Source organism: Mixophyes fleayi, chromosome 11 (assembly GCF_038048845.1).
Source record: "Mixophyes fleayi isolate aMixFle1 chromosome 11, aMixFle1.hap1, whole genome shotgun sequence".
Taxonomy (NCBI): domain Eukaryota; kingdom Metazoa; phylum Chordata; class Amphibia; order Anura; family Limnodynastidae; genus Mixophyes; species Mixophyes fleayi.
The window spans coordinates 77,999,693-78,012,159 of NC_134412.1; the positions used below are offsets into that span (position 1 = coordinate 77,999,693).

Sequence of the window (12,467 nt, forward strand, 5' to 3'; positions counted from 1 at the left end):
ATATTTATCCATAAATGATAGCTTAGCTGTGAAGTTATTAAAGTGCAGGAATCAATCTTTTTCTATCAAACCCCTTTTTATCCATCATGTAAATCTAGTTAGAGTTAATCCAGGGATAAAATTGTGGAATGTGGCCAGTAAGACTGAGGGGAAGAAATCAGACTAACCTTGGACCTTACAAACCTCCAAAGTAGTACACTATATCTAGCAACGTTAATTCCCAATTAGGGCAACTCAGGCATATTAAGTATAGAATTTTCCATGAATGCTCAACACCCTGTCCTGTTAAATAAAGCACACTTGGTCTCAGACCCCCATAATGGATGGTCATGTTGCCAGAATGAATGCCAGTAGTTTGATATCTATGTTTGGTAATGAGACTGGACGATAATTAGTGCTGTCAGACATGGCAATTAATATTATGTGAGAATGGGTTATCTCAGGAAAAATTATTTTACCCAGTAATACATGGTTGCACATTGCAAGTACAATTTTTTAATGTATGCTAAGGAGGCCATCTGGCCCATCGACCTCCGAGTGTAAAATTGATAAGTAGATATCAACAAATCCATTTTATACTAACTGATAAACTAATGCGCTTAGCAGTTGTGAGGAACAAGTGTGTATATATGCACTACAACCTCACTTTTCATATAGTTTTACTAGGTGGAGAAGCTGGATACTTATTTGCTCCAGCTGTGAAGTATCCAGATGTTCTAGATATGTTAAGTGTAGAAACAGAAGAGGTATGTAAAATTGTAAATTAAATACAATTCATGTGTTATTGAGATTCAGTGAAGTAACTCAGGATATGGTGTGTAGTTGATGGTTTGTGGTGCTGTTAAAGTGACAGACCATGGGGTGCGATTTGAGCGAGCCAGAAAATTGTGAACTGGATAAGGGTGGGAGAGTAAAGTGGAACAGGGACTAAAGTAGTAAGTGTGTTAAAAAGTGTCAGACAGCTGGATGAATGTGATGGAAGAAAGGTGAGATGTGTTGCTGGATGAGACCAATGCAGGACATAAAATTGTACATCCACAATAACTATACTCACACTGGATGAAGTATGATCACTATGTTGACGCATGCTCCTTCCCGCTACCCCCAGTTAATGTAGCACAGTATATTATACCACAGGTGGCTGTACAACCATCCGTGACCAAGAACCCTAAGTGTAAACAGTAACCACAAAAATCTTGCCAACTAGTCAACAAAAACACTTATGGTTCTGCTCTAAGTATAACACACATACACACGGATTTTGAAGTTTGTTAAATTAAAGAAAAACATTTTTGCACTTTCATTTCATAAATGATTTTCCTTAATCTAATCAAAAGTACCATTAAAGGTGACATTAGACCCATCCCAAAACGAAACTCAAAACTAATAACAGCTCAGTATGTACTACTGGAAGCATAAAATGTACATTTTCTTCCATCAACACCACTGGCAGACTGTAGTTATGTCATATAAGGTACTAATAGGAAGTTGCAGTTGTCTATGACCAGGACCCACTAATGTTGGACAGTGGCATCAAACCACAGGCTTCACTATGGAGCATTGTTACAACACAACTGTGAAAGGAATGAACACAAATCTGGTTGCTACACGGCAGCTATTCCAATGAGAAATTTAGTTGTAGGAATTCTTCATGTAACTACAAGTGATTAAAATGGCCAAGGTTCAGGTGCCATCAGTGTACTGGCCTGCGATTCCTTACCGCTACTAAAGCGGAGAATGGGACTATATAATCCTGCTGAAGTCTATATGGTCTACGTCAAGGACAAGAAACCTGTTCTTTAAAACAAAAAAAAAAAAGTGTGCATAATTTTATTTTTAATGAAAGTTTATATATCACTAATCGTCTATTCCTCTCTCACACCTTAGTGGTAACTACAGGCATTATTGTATAACCATCATTAGCATCCAAGAGACAGCTACCCATTGCTCTAGATCTAACTGGCCCTCAAACTGGGGGATGTTAAAGCTGAACGTGGACCCTATTGTGGAGCCATCAGAGGTCAGTCTTTCTGATTTGCAAGAAGAAATGAGTACATTTAACATTAAATATTACTTGGATCAGAAAAGTGCTGAAAAACAAAATACACAAATCCACGCTGCCTCTTGAATACATTTCCAATTTATTACCTATTATTTTACAGATATTAATATTCATATTTGTAGATCTGCCGTCACAGCCATTTAAGCCGGCATGAACCTCTGCACCGACAGTGGATCCATCAATGTGCTGCTTTCCCTATGACCGAAAAGGGTTAAAAAGCAACAAGAACCACAACAGAAACTCCTCATTTGGAAACAATATATTTACACAAACAAAATAAAAAAAAATGATATTAAAATAACACTAATCCAGCACAATTTTAGGCAATCCTGATTTATGTATTATTTGTTGCTTTTTTGTTTTTTTATATCACTTTCATAGTCTATATTTTTTCTTTTCCATATATACACAAAGGTTTGTACATCCCTGTCCTTTGGACAAAATACCTGAAGGAAAACACTTGGCAGAAAGAAAATATTGGGGGTAGGAGAAAGAAAAAACAAAAAAACAAAAAATGGTCTTGGAAATACAGAATTATGATATATTCATAGTGAATAAGGCATGAACAGGCTTTTGCATCAATAGAAGCAGATCGTGTGGAGAAAGGTCCGTCCGCTTTTGTCTCAAACTCTTGTAACAGTTCGTCTATCTCATTCTCCATATCTTCTGTGTGTTGTATCTGAGATTAAAAGACACAGACATACTCAGAATCCTGGTACAACCGACGTATACAATAATATATCAATGTAGGAATTAGATACAAATTATTCTATTATAGGCTAGGGCCTAGGTTCCCAAACTGTGCGCCGCGGCTCCAGGGGTGCCGCGTGCTGTCACAGGGGTGCCGCGGCCAGGAAGAAGAAAAAACAAAAAAAAAAAAAAAAAACAAAAAAAAAACCCCCCCCCCCAAAAAAAAACAACTTACCAATCCGGAGGCGCCTGGGACCCAGCAACTTCCTCCCTCCTCACTGAATGCCGGTCGTGACGTCATCACGCCCGACATATTCAGTGAGAAGCAGCAGGAGAGAGGATGCTGGGTCCCAGGCGCTGCCGGATTGGTAAGTTTTTTTTCTTCTTCTTTCTGCCCACGGCGGAATAAAGAGGGGGCAGAGCGAAAGGGGCACAGCGCGGATGCAGGGGGGGGGGGCACAGAGTGTGTGGATGCAGGGGGGGGGGCACAGAGTGTGTGGATGCAGGGGGGGGGGGGCACAGAGTGTGTGGATGCAGGGGGGGGGGGCACAGAGTGTGTGGATGCAGGGGGGGGCACAGAGTGTGTGGATGCAGGGGGGGGGCCACAGAGTGTGTGGATGCAGGGGGGGGGCACAGAGTGTGTGGATGCAGGGGGGGGGGCACAGAGTGTGTGGATGCAGGGGGGGGGGCACAGAGTGTGTGGATGCAGGGGGGGGGGCACAGAGTGTGTGGATGCAGGGGGGGGGCACAGAGTGTGTGGATGCAGGGGGGGGGGCACAGAGTGTGTGGATGCTGGGGGGGGCACAGAGTGTGTGGATGCAGGGGGGGGCACAGAGTGTGTGGATGCAGGGGGGGGGCACAGAGTGTGTGGATGCGGGGGGGGGGCACAGAGTGTGTGAATGCAGGGGGGGGCACAGAGTGTGTGGATGCAGGGGGGGCATAGAGTGTGTGGATGCAGGGGGGGGGCATAGAGTGTGTGGATGCAGGGGGGGGGCATAGAGTGTGTGGATGCAGGGGGGGGGGCACAGAGTGTGTGGATGCAGGGGGGGGCACAGAGTGTGTGGATGCAGGGGGGGGCACAGAGTGTGTGGATGCAGGGGGGGGCACAGAGTGTGTGGATGCAGGGGGGGGGCACAGAGTGTGTGGATGCAGGGGGGGGGGGCACAGAGTGTGTGGGATGCAGGGGGGGGGCACAGAGTGTGTGGATGCAGGGGGGGGGGGGCACAGAGTGTGTGGATGCAGGGGGGGGGCACAGAGAGTGTGAATGCAGGGGGGGGGCACAGAGAGTGTGAATGCAGGGGGGGGGGCACAGAGTGTGTGGATGCAGGGGGGGGGCACAGAGTGTGTGTGGATGCAGGGGGGGGGGCACAGAGTGTGTGGATGCAGGGGGGGCACAGAGTGAGTTAGCTGTAAATTATTCTTCGACAGACATATAATTGAAAAAAAAATATATATAAAAATATTCTTTCCCTTGGATTTATGTGTATTATTTTTGCATACCACTAAATAAGCATCTCTGTCCTGACCTAAATACTTATTACATTTTTTTTGACGCTTATACAACGAGACTGCTTGATAATTATTTTGGAGGGGTGCCTTGAAAAATTATGGAGACTAAGGGTGCCACGAACTGCAAAAGTTGGGAACCACTGGGCTAGGGTATTATATGCAACAAGAACAAAACTGGGGAGTTAAACTGCAATATTAAAAAAACAAAAACAATAAACAAATACAATTCAAAGCATACCGTTGCATTACCACTCAAAGCCACAAGGTGGCCATCAATGATGTAATCAAACTTGGTGCTAACACAAATGCTTCCTTGTGTTCTTGTAAATATAAATAAGGTTGCAGGGCTATATAAAGAAAGTTCAGCATTTGCCCCCTTTTAACATTTTTCAATTATGTGTCCTAATGACCAAGGATCGCTATAATCGTTAGAAAATGTTTTTTTAACACCCTCTTTTTGAAGGGCTGGTTTGTTAGTACAGATATAAAAGGGGCTGTGATATTAGGTTGCAACTTACACATTGAACAAAGTTCACAAATTAAGAAAGCTCCTAGTGTGGCCTCTTCATGATTATCCTGAATATCCACATTTATCACATGCACTGGCTGACACGTTTCTTGTTCTCTCGAGTTCAAATCTGGAACAAAACAGAACAGATAAAATGAACAATAATAACGCTTCATGGCCATCCAGCAGTATTTGTAACGGAATCTGATTTTTCATAGGGTTCATCCATATCATTGTTACACATGGAATGCTGTGCAAGCATAACGCTAGTAAGGAATTTCTCAACAGGATTTCTAGACTTGGTTATTTATGTGCTGCCTGTTTCCTACATGGCACAAGTATATATAGATTCCTTTCCAAGGGTGGTGTACTCGCACTGCCTACACTTGGAATTCAACCTGACCCTAAGACGAGAGCACCTTCTAAAGGTCCTAGTCAATGTAAAACTGCATTCCTTCAACCAAGCGATCTGTTCTTCTCCATCGGGAAAGCAACTCAATCTTATCCACTTAACTTCTCCCAGTAGGAATGTAGAAAACACTTCTAATGCCTATACTTTTTGAATGAACATAAAGCACTAAGGGCAACATGTGATAGTAGCACAAGAACTAGCAGCTATTACGGGAATACACAAAGTGGATGATGATTGGATGGAAGTATTTTCCAAAGTAAGTTGAGTTTAGGTGGAGGAATGCTCAGAGGTATATGATCATTCATGTCAAGTTTCTACCTGGAAAAAGTCCTATCAACAAAACTGGTGATAAACACAGCAACATATTTGGGATAAATGAGATTAATAACTAGACGGGCAGAGAAGATGGACCAATTCGTCCTTCAATATTCTGTTTCCAAGAGACTCTCCTGTCGACATTGTGCCCAACCATATTTACTAACGTTATCCATGACTACCACCTTGGTCTGAGCATATACATAGCAAGCTCATAGTGATGGGAGCACTCAGGCTAAAGACCACTAAAGGATATTTCTACCTCCTGATAACCCATACTGTTTTAGGAACACCCCTCCATGTAGCCCTGCAGCCCATCTTACCAGATTACAGTCACCAATAATAGCATTCCCCCCGTTCCAGTTGATTCACTAAGGCAGTGGATGCCAAACTTTTTTAGTTCAAGGCACCCTTAGGGTCTCCATAATTTTTCCAACGCACCCTAAGCCAAAATAATTACCAAGTAGTCCCCCGCCTTGCTTACCACTGGCCCTGGCAACCCTGTGAGATCTCCGAGGCACCCCAGGGAGCCTAGGCACAGTGTTTGGGAACCACTGCACTAAGGGCTTCTATACATAAATGCTATTTAAATCCACCTTTCCTCCCTTCCATTATTGACTAGTCAAGGAGGGGCGACAGCAGCTCATAGAGACCACCAATATTTATGGAGAAAAGCAGGAGAGGTGCATACGGATGTATTAGTAGTGCAGATAACTGAGCAGAGACCCAGGAAGAGTAGGACATGCTCTAATTCACACCTTCCCTCACCCACCTCAGTAAGACTGCTGTGCACACTGCATTGATATTTCCAAATAAAGATCAATAATCTAAGTAAACCTCTGTCTCTCCCCCATCAGTTACTACTACACCACTGCTTCCACTTTCAATAACAGATATCAGCCCCTGGGTATAAATACATTGTAAAGGCTATATAAAAGTTTTCTTTGTACAGCACAACTCACAAAAAACATTCTTACCTTCAACTACTTGATCATAGACTCTCTCCTCACAGGTAATCACCAGGTCAAAATAGTCCTTGCAGTTCTGAAAGCGCTCTGGTCGTGGTTTGATTCGCTTGTTTCTATCCAACATGTGTAAAATACCGTTCTGTGTGTATCTGAATTTACTCAAATTAAGGAACTTTTACAGTAAAGGACGACACAAGGAAAGACACCTTCAAACACCTGTTCTATGACACATTAAATAAAAACATGCTACATTTTTATGTAATAGATCTGACTGATAACCAGAATTAATTGAAATGTCGCTAATCTAGATTGTTGACCAGATCAGACTTCAAAGACTGCCAAATAAATATGAATGCTTAGGATTGGATTCATATGTGGTTGAGTGGACAAGATATTGAAGCATAGACAAAATATTTGTAGTAAATGAAGGAAGGACAAATTACCAGTGGAGTACCCCAGGATTCCGTACATGGACCAGTGCTTCTTAATATCTGTCGGTATTGAAGTAGAGTATGCCTTTTTGAGGAGGACACAAAGATATGCAAAATAATTGATGCAGTGGGGGTAGAATGGTAGGGTAAGACAAAAGGATTGGTCTAGTAGACTGGAGGGATGAGCAAGATTGTGGCAACTACAGAATCAAGCAATAAGGCCAAATCACACACTTACAAATGCTGAACATAAAATAGACTGCGTGAAAATATCAACTACTGGGGGAGGAAGGGGATCTAGGATCTATTTCAGGTGGCTTAATATGAAAGGCTTTAAAATATATCAATGGCTCTAATAAAAGGTAGAGGAGGGAAGCAATTCAAGAAATTAGTGTTAAAACAAAATGACGTGCACTGAAACTGGAGGGTCACCAGAAGAGTAGTAACTAGGTGGAATAGCCTCCAAACAGGGGTGTTAGAGGCAAATATAGTGAGAGGATTTAAACAAGTTTGGGACAGATAGAAACCTCTCCTACATCTGAACAAGAAACCAAAACAAAAGGATCAGAGATTAGTAGGGCTAAAATGAGTAAAAGACTAGGTGGACCAATGAGTTCTTATTACAAACATTTGTATACTGGGAGAGGGAGCCGATAGCATATTCTAAGGCGTGAGCATATCTGAAGTGCAAAAATCAATTTATGAACAGGCTTTTTCATTAGAGTGCATTAACTATCGGCAGAGAACAGCCAATCTAGTGGACTGCTGTTCTTGATCAATAGGAGCAGAGCTTAAAGCAAATATCTGTGTTACTCTGCTAGAATGTAAAAATTCAGTCTAAGACACAGTCTGCATTTACATTCACAGCCATGTGCTAATTTTAAGAACTGCAGAAAGAACCATTGCAGTCATAAATTTACCAGAAAGAGCACTCTGCTGTAAAAGGCAAAGTAAATATCTTTTGTGCACATCAGACCACTTACTGAGCACAATGTACATTTATACACCAATGATTTAAAGACTTATTGAATAACGCACAGCAAACAACAATATATTAAGCCCATAACAAAAACAATAAAAAGGTATGTAATTATTATCCAGAAAGTTCTAAAAATGACATGGGTGTTATTTTACAATGTAATGGGGGTACATTTTAGCTTTCTGCTCCAAAATGGTGGAAAACCCTATATCCCAAGCATTCCTTATGTCAGGCAGATGGACAGCTTTCAAACTGCTCATACAAACCAATGTATTATACACGACACACAGTGTTTAAATGAATGCCAGTCTTCTCCCCCAGAAAATGTTGCCAGACGCGTGGCATTAAGAAGCAGCCGGGTGGGGGCAGTTGTAATACTTTGCAATAATAATGAAAAATGTTGGAGGTTATTGCCCGCACCTGCCAGGACTGGTCAGGCTGGTGGCTGAACACACACTGCTGGCTGTAGCGCTTGTTACAGAAAGAGAAGCAATTGTTTATTCTATTATAATAGGACTCTGTTGGGGTCCAAGAGACGGGTGGCAAGTAAAAACAGCCGGGTGGAGCACCCGGGAAATAGGTGCTGGGGAGAACACTGAATGCTATAGTTTTCATCATAATGCAACAAATATTTTAAACACATGGAGCAAGTATGCAAAAAAATGTATAGAAAAGTGGGTTATCTAAAAAGCAATAGTGGAGGGTGAAAGGGACATCTACACTGGAAACAAACATTCGGCCGGCATGTATACTTGAATAGACGTTACAGTATCCAGAGCAATTCTCTTACCATGTAATGTAAATTGCTTTGTTTAGGCCTCGTTTAGAAGAAAATTTTACAAGTGCTGAAAATAAATAATGCAGGAGTTGTACTCCTGGATAGGAGAGGAGATGATCTGTGTAATGACAGGAATGCAGTCTCCACAGACAGCAATGACACACAACGGTGATCTGGATGAGCACTTATAATAATAGAACACACAGAGTCATTTAAATGTGAAAAATGAAGCTCCCAATATACCTTCCAGTATGACCCAACACTGCATCTGATAAGCAGGTCTCTAGTTCTCCTACATGACCTGCACCACTTCTGCTTCTTCTACTTATTTTCTGATTGCAAGAGTAGAATTAAAAACAAAGAAAGAGGTAGGAGCGACATCAGCAGAACATTGTGTACTGGATGGAATGTTGTACTGATTATATAGTCTAGGTGTACGTGAGCATGCCTTTTATGGATACATATTTAGAAAGGTACACAATGTACCTTACCAAAGTTCACTTTACTTTAACACGGTTATGTATAGTTTGCTTATGGGTAACTTGCATCATGCGTATTACTCACAAAAACCCCCCATAAAATGTTGACATTACCCAGGTAGTGATCCCTTCCTTCCTATATATAAATGAACTACATTTTCACATAGGATGAAGGATGATGGAAGGGTGGTGTTAGAAGTTTAACCATCTAGTTAGGGTTTGCTCACACTAGGTTTTACCATCTGCTTTAAAGGACATGCTGACTCAGGGATCACCGAGCTATCCCTATTCACACGAACGCATCACAGTGTTTCAGCATGGTGGCTCCTCGTAGTGTACGTTAGACATGTTTAGTATCGTATCCCCTAGCAAGCTTCACCTTGACCATTCACCCCTAGTGCAGACTACTGTGTGCAAATTTAGTCCTATTACTGCAAGTAATTTTTTGACTTTTGTGGGATAGGAACATAACTGGCATATATCTTGTGATTTCTTATGTAATGAAGCTAGGTATGTACTTCTTATAAAGTAAAGCCTACACGTTAGCTTCCTGAACAAAGTTACTGTGGCCACAACTAAAAAATTTAATTTTTATCAGTAGGTCACAGTTCTATTACTTTTGCTCTATACCTCCATCATAACCAAAAAGCCATTTTTTTAATTATTTAGGAGACATCCCTAAATATACATTTGGTGTAAATGATCTGCTCTCTGCTATTTAAAGCTAAACTACCACAAAGGTAAAGTACTTTTAATAAGGTGCCACCCTACACCTAGCGGCAGAGGATGAACAGGAGGACCAATGACAAGCCACAATCTGTGTCTTTTGAATAGTCCCCTCACTCTCACTTCCCTTCCCCCCTATTTTTGGCTAGGGCTTTGGGAGGAACAGAGAAGCCGCCAGGATCCAGCAGCCGTAGAGGGACCTTGGTAAAATATATTGCACCAGTTGGTAGCATTGCCTAGAAAAAGAGCAGCATATTCCATGGCACTGACCAACACCCCACCTCTTGGACTGCCCTGGAACCCTATAAAAGGGACTAAAGATTACAAAAGAAATAGAAAGATCCAGAGAAACAACAGACCATTTAAATATCAACAATTTTCAAAAGGTAACAGATATAGATTGTGTATATATATATATATATATATATATATATATATATATATATATATATATATATATATATAAATCATAGACTAGACCCCCAGCCTTAAAGCTACATTACTACCTATAAATGGTCTGGTGCTTCCTCTCCCAGGAGGTGTTCTGTGCAGTGGTGTCTCACAGGCCCGGCCAAATACCAACGCTGTGTAATACTGCAGCGGGGTGGGGTGTGAGCTGGAGGACTAACTAGGAGCCGCAATCTGCAAGATCCTCCTGCTAACTATTCTCCTGCAGCCAATTTAAAGTGACAAGCCTAAATATTCAGCCACATAGGTGATCGTGCAGCTTTAAGTACTAAACTAAAGTACCCCTTTCCAATTTTTTTTTTTCTTTCAATGGCCCAGTGAGACTGCGAGCTGCCACAATGAGGACTCCTGAAATGTGTGGTATCCGTTAAATGAACTGAGTGCACAACAAAAATTACAATGGTTTGATCGATTCCATTGTAAAAAAAAACAAAAAATACAAAAAAAAACAGCTGCAGCAGCATGCATTGCTTCTATCAGGGCAGTTTATTTATTGCTTAAATTCAGTGGCTAGAAATTAGTCGTTCACAGAAATATGGCATCATAGGGTGAATAACACAATATAGTTAACCAGCCTCTACAACATTTGTATTTACCTTTTCTTTAATTAAAAAGGAACATTAGTAATTGGTGCATTGTAAGAACTGCCATTTTTATAAATCCAAGCATATTCTGTAGGGTAGCAGTGCTGTGTTTTTAAACATGAGGTTAAATTGCTCCATCTACAAGAACATAGTATTAATGGCTTTACTACAGATGCAATCTACAGTCTTTGCACAGCAGAGGAGCAGCAGTGCGACTCATTCAGAAAATCCACTCATTACTCAGTGTCTGAAGTGAAACTGAATGGGCACACCAAGCACCCATGTGAAGCAACCAAAGAGGTGATCATTAGTCTAAATAAGTTATAAGAGTCTACAGTAAAAGTCTTAAATTGGTGATCTTTCAATTTCTGATCTTAAAAAATGTCTAAATTCACCTGCAGCACCTAACTGGCTGCTCCCTTTAGTTAGAGAGCAGAGAATAAGGCTTGAACGTCAGCAGTCAGCCCACAGTTATTGTGACCTCCTCTACACTGGTCACGCATCTCACTCTAGTGGGGGAGAAAATGCAGAGTATTCTGCACCATGTACTCACTTCCTCTGTGGTTTTCACAATAAGTGTTTTTAGACTGCCAGTAAGTGGGGAGGGAGCATGCTGGGGGGTACCAGTGAGTGGGGGGGGGGGGGGGGGGGGGATATGGCTGACTTGGTGGCATGAAGAGGAGTTTAGGAGTACATGTTTGTACAGAGGGCTTGCAGGGGTGCAATCCCACGCATTTTGTGGCATATGGAGAAATTTTGGAGCAAGTTGGAGGTCTGGGTGCTATGTGGTGGTAATTTGGAGTAAGTGTGGTATATGAAGGATGAGCGATTGTGGTGCCAATGTAGTTTTGGGGCGGTTTTCTTAAAATTAAGGTTAATTCATTAAAGCTTTTGTATTTATCACAAGCAAAATTAAATCTTTATAATCTTTCATATCAAGTTATGCACATCCTTAAATTTATTCACAGTAAGTAGCATGTTATGAATGACTTGTTAAGCAATTAAGTACATTTGCCAACAACAGTTGCCTGAAGAGTAATCTGCTGCAGCCAGGAATTACTACACTAAGTAGTTTCTCTCATTTAGGCCTCAGATTTCTTTTGATAATAGTTGTGTTAGGAATGCCCAACAGACCTTAAACTATCCTGTTGTAATTACACCCAGGTTGTTAGCAATTACTTTGTCATTCACAAAAAAAAGGGGTTTTCCTTTGTCTAAACTAAAGGCACTTAACTATTAGAGACTAGTGACAGACCTAACAGTAAAAGGGGCTGATTTAGCTTAAACCTTATTGATAACAAATGAAGCAATATTGGTAAAAAAAATTAAATTAAAAAAAATAAATCCAAAAATGTGACCCTAATTAACATCTGGTAGATTCTATTACATGTCAGTCAGGACAGACTGTAAATATGGTTGAACAAGGATCACATCTGATCATATATCCAGATGTGTCAGTGGTGGGTTAGTCTGATCCAGATGCTCAGCCCAACAGCTTACAGATCCACATGGCAATTGGATCACACGGTGTATGGCCAGCTGAAGCTGTGCTGAAGGG

General features: G+C 41.3%; 1 protein-coding gene across 1 annotated transcript in view; it reads right to left on the reverse strand.

Annotated features, from left to right (window-relative positions):
- Window positions 1-2,124: 2,124 nt before the first annotated feature.
- Window positions 2,125-12,467, reverse strand: part of SSU72 (SSU72 homolog, RNA polymerase II CTD phosphatase) — a 48,542-nt gene continuing 38,199 nt past the window's right edge. Inside the window, 4 exon segments of the mRNA XM_075189632.1 lie at window positions 2,125-2,684; window positions 2,687-2,741; window positions 4,742-4,899; window positions 6,474-6,613. Coding sequence (XP_075045733.1) covers window positions 2,641-2,684; window positions 2,687-2,741; window positions 4,742-4,899; window positions 6,474-6,613 — 397 coding nt within the window. The 3' untranslated portion in view covers window positions 2,125-2,640.